A 13,679-nucleotide genomic window follows, 5' to 3' on the forward strand; every position below is an offset into this window, starting at 1 on the left:
CTTCACTAATATTTTTAAATATTTTTTCTGCTATTTTTGCAACAAAGTTTTCTTCAGGGTGAACTTCCCCTTTAACTGTTATTGCAAATTTATTATATCTAACAAGATTTATGAAACAGGGTTCCTGATTGAAGAAATTCTCACTGGTACATCAAGTTTGCTCTCCCCACAAAGAAGTCTTTATTGCTGGTATGCTTTTCACAAAGACTGCGGTCAGCAGATAAACAATCCCCTTCCCGTGAAAGCTGGACCCCGTCTCACAAAGAGTTCCCACTGATCCGATCATCCTCAAATACATGGTAATTCGTTAATGCCACGATTTTTTTCTCCTGGAAAGTTGTGCAATGTCCTTTGTAAACAAAGAGAAGCACACTGAATTTTCAAGAAAACAATGAATGCATGAATAAACATCATAGCTAGAAAATATTTTGAACAAGCATGCATAATAGACGTTGACTTTGCTGGCTTTGCTTAGTTGTTGATCGCATCGATCGCAATTCCTTGTAAGACAAGGCCCTGGGCCCCGTCTTACAAAGAGCTACGAATGATCCGATCAACCGCAACTATGGATGGCCAGCAATATCAACATCTATTATGCATGTTTGTTCAAAATATTTTCTATGATGTTTATTCATGCATTCATTGTTTTCTTGAAAATTCACTGTGCTTCTCTTTGCAAATTTCCTGTAGAAGAAATTATGACACTGATGGATATCCATAGAGTTACGATTGATTGGATCGATAGTAACTCTTTGTAAGATGACTCCAGGGGCCCGTAACACAAAGCTTAGCAATGATCGTAGGACATTTTTCTATGATTGATTCCATTGACTAAAATGTACAATCAATTGTAATAATCATGCGCACTATTAATCGCTAACCTTTGTGTTACGGGACCCAGGTCTTTAGTGTAGGCGAGTGAGATGCCCATTATCATATTAAAGGTGGTACGTCAGGATCATCTATGAAGTCATCGCTGTTGTTTCTCTCTTCCACTGTCTTTTGTAGTGGCTCCTTGGTGGTTGGGTTCGTCACCATCAGATCAACGCGTCTCCCGCTGCTGGGATCAATCTCAAGCTTCTTCCTGCAAGCAATTTGCGGACAATTTACAATCAATTTATGATCAGTTTTTATAAGTTTGGGATTGCTGACTGAGATTTGAAGTTTAGGGGATTAATATTATATACATGAGTGAACAGGGTGGCACTTCAACAATATTTTCATCCAAAAAGTTAAAAGATCTGACAAATTTTTCCTCGATTTTGATTGGCTGAGAAGCACTATTACTATGGTAACAGCCGGATAAAACGGAAGCGTTTCATGAAAGGACTTGTCGGACGTTTTATCTAATAGTTACTATAGGAACAATGCCTCTCAGCTAATCAGAACAGAGGAAAGAGGTCAGATCTGACAACTTGTCGGTCAAAAATGTAGATGAAACATCGACTTGTCGGACATCCGACAAATCCTTTGATGAAAACTTGTGATGAATTGGAATGAATTCGACAATTTCTTGCCAGGCAATCATCATCTAAGAATATTACGCCAATGGGTTTTATATTTTAGTTTGAATATTAAGCTATATTTGTGTATGCATCTATAAACAGGTTTTGAATATGATCTAATTCATGCTCAATGCTATATCATTCCCTTCATACAAGATTCATAAAACTTACTCTACTCTTGATGTCTTGCTGTCCTCATTCCTGACGGTACTTGGTTTTGTTGAGGACTTCTTTGGTCGGATATATTCCTTAGCCTGAGAGATAAAAATATGCATGAGATTAGTTTATGAAATCATGTTTCTGAGTAATGCAAAGGGGAGGTTAAAAGTCAAGGTTACTAGCTTGTCTAGCTTAGATCCAAGCTGGCCAGGCTCCCTTTGGGGATGACAACCCTAGCTTGCATCCATACAGGCTGTGAAGGTGGAAACCTGGGGAGCGTTTCAGTCCCAGGAGTATGTGGCTATAGTTGGTTTGGGTTGACTGCCCATTCCATCTTATTACTATTGTCACATTATTTAATTATGGTTTATTATGTGGCAGTCATGGACCACTTTTCTTCACTTTATGATGGCAAAATCAGGCTCAATCTTAAAAAAACAAAAAAAAACAAGTGGAATGCCTCTGGCCGTCTCACCTGCATCACGCTGTTCAATATAGCAGCAGTGCTGACTTTGAATACTACTCTAACTCGCACAAGATGTTCAGTGATACATGGTTACTCTTATGTCCACTTTTTATGAACTAGACCAATAAACTTACAGAGATATGATGGTTATTCAACAAAAAACCCCAACATGGCCAAAGTTCATTGACCTTACATGACCTTTGACCTTGATCATGTGACCTGAAACTCGAACAGGATGTTCAGTGATACTTGATTACTCTTATGTACAAGTTTCATGAATCAGATCCATAAACTTTCAAAGTTATGATGGTAATTCAACAGATACACCCAATTCGGCCAAAGTTCATTGACCTTTGACCTTGGTCATGTGACCTGAAACTCAAACAGGATGTTCAGTGATACTTGATTACTCTAATGTCCAAGTTTAATGAACTAGACCAATAAACTTTCAAAGTTATGATGGTAATTCAACAGATACCCCCGATTCGGCCAAAGTTCATTGACCCTAAATGACCTTTGACCTTAATCATGAGACCTGAAACTTGCACAAAATTTTCAGTGATGCTTGATTACTATTATGTCCAAGTTTCATGAATCAGATCCATAAACTTTCAAAGTTATGATGGGAATTCAACAGATATCCCCAATTCGGCCAAAGTTCATTGACCCTAAATGACCTTTGACCTTGGTCATGTGACATGAAACTCTAATAGGATGTTCAGTAATACTTGATTAACCTTATGGCCAAGTTTTATTAACTAGGTCCATATACTTTCTAAGTTATGACGTCATTTCAAAAACTTAACCTCAGGTTAAGATTTGATGTTGACGCCGCCATCGCCGTCGGAAAAGCGGCGCCTATAGTCTCACTTTGCTTCGCAGGTGAGACAAAAACAGAGCAAGAACTTTCACAATACTGATTGATCATGAAAATCATTGAAGAAGTCTAAATATGCCTCTCCCGAAATTGAATGTCAAATAAAATTACCCTAAACGTTGGATCAAATGAGGATTAACTATATGACATAAGGAGCCAATATGATCCACAGACAATCCCTCAACCATGGACCAATAACATACCTTTGGCATCTTGATGAGCAAGTGGCCGGTGGTTTGAGATCGCTTAGCTTCACTAGTATCAGGCATCACCTCTTCAACCAAGGTTAACTGCAAAACCTAAAATAATAATAATAATAATCAACAAAGATATGTTCAGTGAAAATAAAACAATTGTCAATTTGAAAATAATATTATTGTAAATTACAGGGAAACGTCTCATGAAGCATCTTTTCAATGATTTTCACTAAGCCAATCAGATGCCAGGATCTCCGTAGCTTATAACAATTGGCAATGCCATCCCTAGTTCCTGGAGTAAAATGCTCCACAGATTACACACATCCTGTCCAAGAACACAGTTAATGTTAGCTCCCAAGGCTTTTCCCTACAGAAGTATATCTATCGCTTATTTTGTTTTGAGAGGTCGGACGTGTTTTGAAGGTGCTCTGACGTTTGTGCAATTTTAACCGTGTTTCCTGACATTTTGTGAAAACGTTTTATATGGTTGCATCGGGGACTGGATGGTGGATATCAAGGATATACTTGTTTTTCAATTGGATAACTTATTTGGATAATATCGAACGTTTTTAACTTGAATTTTTGATCATTTTGGAGAGGAGAGTGTCAATAGACTTCTAAAACTAGCATCATTTACGCGTCATTGCCTAGCAACGCATCATTAAACGCATACTGGCCTGGATGGAACGCATCACTGGTATCTCTTTGCGCAACCATTCTTTGTGCGCTTAATTCTGATTGTTTCATGTAATTGTGACGTCACGATGTCAGGGAAGAAAAAGTCGTCGAAAAACAACTCTGGTGATAACGAAGAGACAAATGAGAGCTATTTTCTATCATTGATCAAGAATGAGCTAGGGAAACTTTCCAATTCCTTGAGTGCTAAGTTGACCGTCTTGGAGAAGTCTATCGACAGTGTACGAGAGGGACAAAATAGCATTGTGAACTCGCTGTCGTTCCTCAACGAGAAATTTGAGGAAATGAAGTTGAAGGCCGAGAAGATTGAAAAGGAGAACAGAGAACTAAAGGAGCAGAATATCTGTCTTCAGAAGAGATTCAGTGAATTGACCTTCCAGCTTAACGATCTTGACCAGTACCACAGGAGGGTCAACTTGGAGGTGGCAGGTGTACCAGAACGACAGGGCGAGGTTCCTGAAAGGATCGTACTTAATATCGCGAAACACATCAGCCCTGAGCTTGCAGCATCCGACTTCGATGTGGTTCATCGGCTGGGTTCCAAACGCCAATCTGATAACAAAGCCCGCCCAATCATCGTGCGATTCACCACAAGACGAGCTCGGAACATCATGTATGATGGGAGAAGGAAACTGAAGACCCTCTCCACAAAGGATCTAGGATACAACAGCGATGGCAAGATCTACCTCAATGAAAACTTGATCGCTTCCACTAAGGAACTAATGAAAGATGTCAACAAGGCCCGCCGAGATGCCGGATACAAGTTCCTGTGGACCCAGAATGGCCGAATCTATGTAAGGAAGGATGAGAAGTGTCAACCCATCATCATTCATTCCAGAGAGGACTTTTCTAAGCTGTAGAAGGACTATCCATGTTATTCCATTTTCCAGTATTCTTTTCATTTCTTATGAAATTCTCGTCACAAAAATTTTCGCATCGATCAATATCTGTGTTATTTTCCGTGGTATATTTTGCATTTTTTCACTGCCCTTTCAATAATTTTTCAATACCAAGCATTTCATGGAGGTCATTTTACTTATTTTTGTGTGCAAATATTCTTCACCGACCGTTAATAATTGTATTTGATAATCTTTATTTTGTTAACTATTACTACTGCATTATTTTTCCAGCTCGAATTTGGGGTCATGTTGGTATCAAATCTAAAAGATGCTTTACATGCTCAGCTTACAAAGATTTTGTTTTAAAATGGCAATATATTCTATTTCAAAATGGTGGATAATATGCGTGATTTCCCATTTTATCATCTGAATAATGATGATTTCTTATTACTAAATCATCAGGATAAAAGCAATATTATCTCAAATCATCATACTCCATTTGATAGATTTTCTACCGATATTCTTACAAGTAATTTTGATGAGCTTCAAGTTGAATTCGATATTCATGATAAAGCATACAATCTCTCCTCATCTCCATATTATACAGAAAATTCATTCAAAGACTATGCTAAATCGATTGGAGAAGAAGATGTTTTTATTTTGCATTTGAATATAAGAAGCGCTAACCAAAACTTCGAGAAATTACGATTATTATTAGAAAATACACAGTTTGCCAATCCCCCAATCATTGCTCTTACTGAAACTTGGTTCACGGAAACACCGAATTCCTTATGCACCCTCCCGAATTATGATATTGTTATAAACAATAGGAAAAATAAAATTGGAGGTGGATTAGCATTATATATTCCGTCTTCATTTGATTATGCAATTAGACATAAATTTGAATATATGAATGATATAATTGAATCCTTATTTGTAGAAGTAAAAATTCAAAAAGATAAGAAAACTCTTATAGGTGTCATTTACAGACCTCCTCAAACTTCTTGTATAGAAGATTTTTTATTTGCTACTAATGAACTTTTGCAAAACGGCGAATTGATAAATAACAATTGTATCATCACTGGTGATTTCAATATTAATCTCTTGACCAGTAATCACTCTTTAACAAACGATTTCCTTGAATTAATGTTAACTTCTACTTTTTTGCCGATTATTTCTAGACCAACCCGTATTACTGATCATTCTGCTACGCTTATAGATAATATATTCTGTAACTCTCATCCTCTTCCGAAAGCTGGCATTGTAACGACAGACATATCCGATCATTTTCTTATTTTTACCCATATCCAAACAATGCAATCATTCGCAAAAATGGAAAAGAAATATAGGATCTGTCGCAACTTTAGTGACAAAAATATTGAACGCCTCCAAGAAAATTTAAGCTCTGTTGATTGGTCTGACGTTTATAACTCGAAAGAGAATGTCGATGACTCGTTTGACATATTTTTGAAATATTTTAATGATTGCGTAGATTCTTGTGTTCCTCTGAAGAAATATCGAAATTACGACTATAAACGTGTTCCAAAGCTACCATGGGTTTCAAAATTGATATTAAGGTCCATCAATCGGAAAAATAATCTGTATGTTTCTTATATATCAAATCCAAATGATATTTCACGGAATAGATACACGTCTTATAAGAATACCTTAACAACTACTCTCCGAATAGCAAAAAAGAGGTTTTATTCAGAAAAATTACAATCATATAAAAACGACCTTAAAAATACATGGAAAACAATAAATGGGGCTCTAAACAAAATTAACAAATCTAGTGCTGTTAATAAATTAAGTGTAGATGGAAATATGGTTGAAGATACTCATTCTATAGCAAATGAATTTAATTCATATTTCTCTCAAATTGGACCGAAGTTAGCTGGAAATATCATACCTGTAGAAAATTCGTTTAAGGACTTTTTGGATAAACAAAATGATAGTTCAATATTTCTTACTCCAGTTAATAGAAAGGAATTACTTGAGATTGTATCTAATTTGAAAGCAGAAAAGACACCCGGTTATGATGGTATTACAAATAGAGTTGTGAAAAACATTATACATTCTCTTGCTGATCCTCTGCTTCATATATTTAATTTATCATTGCAGCTTGGTCAGGTCCCAAAGAAGATGAAAATAGCTAAAGTTATACCCATTTTCAAAAAGGGAGACCAATTGATTACTAGTAATTATCGCCCAATATCCTTCTTAACTTAGTTCCCAAAAATTCTTGAAAGGATAATTTATAAAAGGACAGTTGCTTTCCTTAAGAAATATAGTATTATATGTGATAATCAATTCGGTTTTAGAGAAAAACATAATACAACTCATGCTATATTGACATTAATAAATAAAATATCTACTTCTTTTGACAATTCTGATCATACCGTAGGATTATTCCTCGACTTCTCAAAAGCGTTTGACACAATAGATCATGAAATACTGTTATATAAGCTATCAAATTACGGTATCAGAGGGACAGCTTTACAATGGTTTAGGAGTTATCTTACTGATAGAATTCAGTTTGTTACAGTAAATGAATCAGAATCTCCAACAAGGCCAGTTTCCTGTGGAATTCCACAAGGTAGTATTCTTGGCCCTTTGTTATTTATACTTTATGTTAATGATATGAAAAATTCATCTCATGTTCTCTCATTTATTCTCTTTGCTGATGATTCCAATATTTTCTATACACATCATGATCCACATGTACTTGTGAGAACTATGAATACAGAATTTAAAAAAGTAACAAACTGGATTAAAGCCAACAAACTGTCACTGAATCTGCAAAAAACTAATTATATGCTTTTTAGTCATTTATTGAAACATCTACCGCTTCAAATACTTTTAGATAATACTGAAATCAAAGAAGTGCAAACAACAAAATTCTTAGGTCTTACTATTGATAACAAGCTCACGTGGAATGCTCATATCAACAATATTTGCAAAACTGTGTCACGAAATATTGGAGTCATCAATAAGCTTAAAAACGTTCTTCCAGCACAGGCGCTATCCATGTTGTATTGTGCATTAATCCTACCGTATCTTAATTATGGAATTCTGGCATGGGGTAATGCCTCTCAAACGAGACTAAATAAAGTCTTGCTACTTCAGAAAAAAGTAATGAGAATAATATGCAATATGTCCTTTAGATCTCATACGGATGAATTGTTTCGTCAGAAACGTATCCTTAAAGTCAATGACCTGTACCGCTTGCAACTATTCCAATTCATGTATCAGCTAGATAGAAATAGTGTACCTAATGTCTTACAAAAGAAATTTATGAGAAACAATACTTTACATTCATATAATACGAGACAATCAAACGACTATCACCTACCTAAAAGTAGAACAGTATTTTCTAGCAAAACTATATTTTTCACAGGACCAAAACTCTGGAATTCTCTGGACAGAGAAATGAAAGAGGCAGCTAATCTTAACCGATTTAAATTACTCATCAAAAAATTTCTTCTGAATTCTTATTGATTCAATCAAATATTTGTGAATTTCATACTTATCCACGGTAGTATTGATTATTTTAAAGTCAATATTTAATTTTGTATATAGTGTATATACATTTGTGTTACAGTGTTTATATCTATATAATTGTATAGAATTTTGCTGATTATTTTACTCTATTTGTGTCATATTACCCTTGTATAAAGTTTTAATAGGGGGTCTACATTTTACAAGCACTGCTTTTTAGTAGGCCCCTCCACTTTTTTTCTTTTCATTGTACGTTTCAGTCCTGCATGTGTTATGCATTTTTTTACATTGTAAACATGATTTATTACGAAATGTACTTTGATGATTGTGGAATATGAATTTATCAATAAATAAATAAATAAAAATAAATAAATTACTGAAATAATGCATTGACATGGGGATCTTTCAACACATAACCACCCGATACAACCAACGTAGAACCCCTACACAAATTGTGGATTATGTAACATGTTCTGCAACACTTGTCTTCCAAGTGATAGACTAGGTAGGTAAGTAAAGCTTCGGGCAAACTTAACCCCATCTTACTGAAAGCTACTTTATATCAATATTCAATTAATACAATTATGCTTATGGGATATTTTGTTAATAATCTCTCAGTAACTTGAAAACTGTGTAAGTTGTTGCATCGACCCCTCGAGGTACATAGAAGAATACTGGTTATCTCATTTTGATCCTCAAATTGGCAAAAAAATTTACTACTTTAAAAAAAAATGGATATTAACATGAATCACAATTGACGATAAAAGACATATTCTGCCAAATTACATTTTCAATTAAATATTTTGTTGTATTTATCAAGTTTGTATAAAAGTTATCTTGAGTAAAACGTCTTTTATTAAAAAAACTACACCGCATACTCCACTGGGAATGGCACTATTTTTGTAAGTACATTATCCTCTTTCTAATCCTATTTTGAGAGATATTGCTAAAATTTAAACAATTAATAGGATATCGAGAACACTTGAAGCCTCGAAATCAACTCAAATTTTTGCCACTGTTTTAGTCTCCATTTCAATCCAATCAATATTTGAATTTTTAATTGTCTAATATTCATGACTTTTTATTATTGTATTTACATAGTTTTTTTCTTCATTCTATTTTATCATATTTAATGAGTTTTATGTACACTTGCTCTTTAAAAATTTACCCATGCATAACTTGTGAACATTTTATTGTAAACATGCTAATTTCAGCCTTCTGGCTGTGTAACATATATTGTTTTTATACGAAATAACCCATGATTGAAAAATTGAATTGTGAACACTTGGTCTTACCTTCCCTTTAAGAACTACTTTAACATGCGTAGGTTGTACGTCTACGTCAATGAGTGATGTGTCTAGATGCTTGTAACATGCCACATCTAATTCATAGGTGTTCTCCTCTTCATTATCTGTCAGCGTGAAATCAATTCTGAAACAAACAATCAAGATATAGTTTATCAATTTTATAATAATCACAACATTATTAATTACCCCGTGCTAAAGCCAGGCTAATGATAATATCAGGGCCCGCTAGGTGAACAGCTTTCGGAACTGAAGTGGCTACCCTGTGTAAATATGCCGTTATTATTATCATTTATTCATTCTCGCTTTTTTTTCACAAAATTATCTTGAAAAATAAGAAATCTTTGGATAAGTTTTTGATGTTAGAACCGCAACATGGCCAAAGGTAATTGATCTTTTACCTTCTTCCAGTGTGAGTGCTGCTACCATCTGATGAGGATAAACATATTGGTTGTGTGTGGAACTTTTCACACACTGATATTTTAGTTATTTGGGATTAAATCCTAAATGATATTTACCTTGAAACTCAGGCCAAATGATTAGTGACACTTGATAAACCTTGTGTAGAAATTGCATACAGCTGCAACTATTTTAAAATAACCTTATCATTAGATTCAAAATATTTTTTTTTCCTGATGGGGGGTGTTTCACAAAGATTTAAGTATGATTTAGAGTCGCACTTAAAAGACATCACCACATTGGTCAGATCACACCAAGACTGAAGAGGACATGCACTACTGTGTATTGATCAATAAGATTACGTGTTGCATCGAGTCGGTATTTAAAGACTTATATTTCAATCTTCGTCAAACATCCCACCCCCCCCCCCCCCGAATATGTAAACACATCTACTTTACATCTTTTGCTGAGTCAAATTTACCTAAGTCAAACAAATTTCTGTCATTCCAAATGATTTGACCGAGGCAGATTCAACTGCAATTTCAAAGTTATGATGACATTTCAAACAAATAAATCTTACATTAAGATTTGATGCTGATGACACTGCCAGAAAAACAACACACACACACATAAAAAAAATCACCTACGTCTTGTTTCTGCTGTGCAAGCAAGAAAAAATGAAATTAATAGTGACAAGCTATAAAAATATTAAATTTTTGTTAAAAACAAAAATATTGAATTTTTATTTGAAAATCCAACAAGATTTAATATCTTAAAGCATTAATTTGACTCACTTTGCTTGATTGACATTTAGAGGAGTACCATCATCCGTCGTAAGTCTGACAACTCTCGCTGGTGGTTTGGGACCTTGCTTCTTACTGTTATAAATACAATCAATAAAATACAAAATCTCATCATTTTTCATGTGAGACTGCAAGCATTCAGATTAATATAATTGAATTAAAGGTTTATAAAAACAATGAGTCACAGCCAAGTGGCTGATTGGTTTAGTATTATGATGAAGAGACTCATTACATATTTCAAACATCTTTAATCTTTAAACTCCTCTTTAAAGAGAAGGAAAAGCAGTAAGGTAATTTTCAAGTTGACTCCTGTATATAATTCATATTTCACGACTGTCCCCTGTACACGACTGTATTCACGAGTGCTTAAAGGTCAAGTCCACCTCAGAAAAATGTTGATTTGAATCAATAAAGAAAAATCAGACATGCACAATGCTGAAAATTTCATCAAAATCGGATGAAAAATAAGAAAGTTATGACATTTCAAAGTTTCGCTTATTTTTAACAAAATAGTTATATGAACTAGCCAGTTACATCCAAATGAGAGAGTTGATGATGTCACTCACTCACTATTTCTTTTGTTTTTTTATTGTTTGAATTATACAATATTTCAATTTTTATGAATTTGACGATTAGGACCTCCTTGCCTGAAGCACAAAATGGTAAAATAATGGAATTCCATGTGTTCAGGGAGGAATGAAACTTCATTTCACATGACAATGACAAGAAAATAAAAAGATTTCATATTTCATATAATAAAATTCAAAAGAAATAGTGAGTGATGTCATCACTTCCTCATTTGCATACTGACCGAGATGTACATATAACTGTTTTGTGAAATGAAGCAAAACTTTAAAATACCATAACTTTCTTATTTAACATCTGATTTTGATGAAATTTTCAGTGTTATGCTTATTGAATTTTCTCTTTTTATTCAAATCAATATTTTGTTGGGGTGGACTTGTTCTTTAATATTCTTTTAATCTCCTCCCCCCCCCCCCCCCCCGCTTTGATTTCATAACAGTTAATTCTATCATCTTAGCTACCCAAGTATTCTTGATTTAGTCTACATAATTCTCATTTCAAATTTTCTAATATTAAACTATTTTAATGTTTAAAATATGTAACGAGTCTATTTTAACAGAAATATATATGGAAAATTTAATCAATGTTGCCAGTTAGAAAAGTAAAAGCAGGTAGATTCTTACAAAGTGAATGCTGTGTACCTCTTTGGAGTTAAGTTAAAACAATGTAGTTGCAGCAAACAATTATTTCATGAGAAAGTCTTTTAAATCAAGGTAAATTGTCACCATAAAACTTAACTTTGTAAAATCATCTTCACTCAAAAGCGATTATTCTGATGATCAGCAACACAGAACGGCATATGTGGGACAATGTATAAACATTGATTTGAAAAATACCAGACATATGATGAAATTCTGTGCTTATTTTCCAGTCATTTTGCACATATTTTTTTATTCAGACAATCAAACACTTGGGTGGTAAATTTATTGGATTCTGTTTGGACTTATTTTGAGATCGTTACCACAACTGGTATTTATCTCTAAGCCACCTTTCTTTTTAACAAATACACGTTGTATCAAAAAGATACAGAATGAAACTGTTTAAAAAAACAGTGTCTACTATTAAAGTAAAGCGACTTGACCAATAAGACACTACCAACGACCCCCAGCTCCCCTCCCTTTTCAAAATGGATAATATTTCATCTAAGTGCTACATTTATAATATTAATCTCATCTACAACAAAAATATAAAAATCTAACCTTCTTTCCTCCTCCTCTTTCCTCTTCTTCTCCTGTACATGTTCACTTAGGGCTACCCGAGACTCTGGTGTAAAACCAACCTTTTCATTCCAAAACCTGCAAGAAAAAGTTCATTTTAAAGATTAATTCATAAAGAAAAATGATAGTGGATAAAACCAGAAATTTGACGTATGCCCCCGCTTAACGCGATTAGAAATTCATTCCATATGATTGAACTTGACATCATGCAGAAAACCAATATTGCATATATATATATATATAATGAACAAATGTAGACCTTTGACCTCAAGACTCACCCTTTTCATTATAATCTCTGACAGAAGATATGACAGTCAGGTCATTTGATGTGACCTGACTGTATTTTGGTGTCATCTACCCAAACATCAAACATTTTTAATATCTGGTGAATATTTCCAGTTATCATGTTGAAACCAACTCGCATTTATAATGAGCTGAGACCTTTGACCTGTGGACTCCGAATTCGATCTTAGCCTGTATTTTGGTGTCATCTACCTACACACCCAAATCTTTATAAATCTGTTGAATATTTCATAAGGTATCGTGCCGAAACCAACTTGCATATTTAATGCGCTTTGACCTTAGCCTGTATTTTGGTGTCATCTACCTACACACCAAAAATTTTTAAAATCCATTCAATACTTTTCGAGTTATCGTGCGGAAACCAAGTGGGGGGGGGGGCAGACGGACGGACAGGGGCAACGCTTAATGCCCCTCCGGACTTCATTTGCGGGGGCATAAAAAACTGAGGCTCCATATAATAAACATATTATGATCAGCAGAACGGAGGTACATAAATGATGTTTATAAGAGGATGATAAGAAATGATGGTGATGACAATGATGACATTAATGATGGTGATAATGATGATGTTGATGATCATGGTGGTGATAATTAATTCTGGATGGTGCTGCATGCAGGAGAGAAAACTTACTTTTCTTCCTCATCATCCTCTTCTTCATCTTTAGTCTTTGTGTTTTCTCCATGCGAGTCACTATAGAGACAGAATCAAAGAAATTCAATAAGGAGAGAATGACAATTTCAATAAAAATCAGAGGCCCCTTTTCAGCATAACTGCCAGTTGTGGTAATGATCTAACATTGATTTTTGAACAAACCCAACAATATAACAAGT

The 13,679-nt window shown here is 34.4% G+C and overlaps 1 protein-coding gene across 1 annotated transcript in view; it reads right to left on the reverse strand.

Annotated features, from left to right (window-relative positions):
- Nucleotides 1-826: 826 nt before the first annotated feature.
- Nucleotides 827-13,679, reverse strand: part of LOC121430877 (protein tilB homolog) — a 29,324-nt gene continuing 16,471 nt past the window's right edge. The window contains exons 10-16 of the mRNA XM_041628301.1: nucleotides 13,480-13,539; nucleotides 12,528-12,623; nucleotides 10,735-10,818; nucleotides 9,533-9,668; nucleotides 3,211-3,306; nucleotides 1,677-1,759; nucleotides 827-1,084 (exon numbers count right to left, since the gene is read on the reverse strand). Of these exons, the coding sequence (XP_041484235.1) occupies nucleotides 934-1,084; nucleotides 1,677-1,759; nucleotides 3,211-3,306; nucleotides 9,533-9,668; nucleotides 10,735-10,818; nucleotides 12,528-12,623; nucleotides 13,480-13,539 (706 nt within the window). The 3' untranslated portion in view covers nucleotides 827-933. The remainder of the gene's footprint in view (nucleotides 1,085-1,676; nucleotides 1,760-3,210; nucleotides 3,307-9,532; nucleotides 9,669-10,734; nucleotides 10,819-12,527; nucleotides 12,624-13,479; nucleotides 13,540-13,679) is intronic.

Source organism: Lytechinus variegatus, chromosome 17 (genome assembly GCF_018143015.1).
Source record: "Lytechinus variegatus isolate NC3 chromosome 17, Lvar_3.0, whole genome shotgun sequence".
NCBI classification, from domain to species: domain Eukaryota; kingdom Metazoa; phylum Echinodermata; class Echinoidea; order Temnopleuroida; family Toxopneustidae; genus Lytechinus; species Lytechinus variegatus.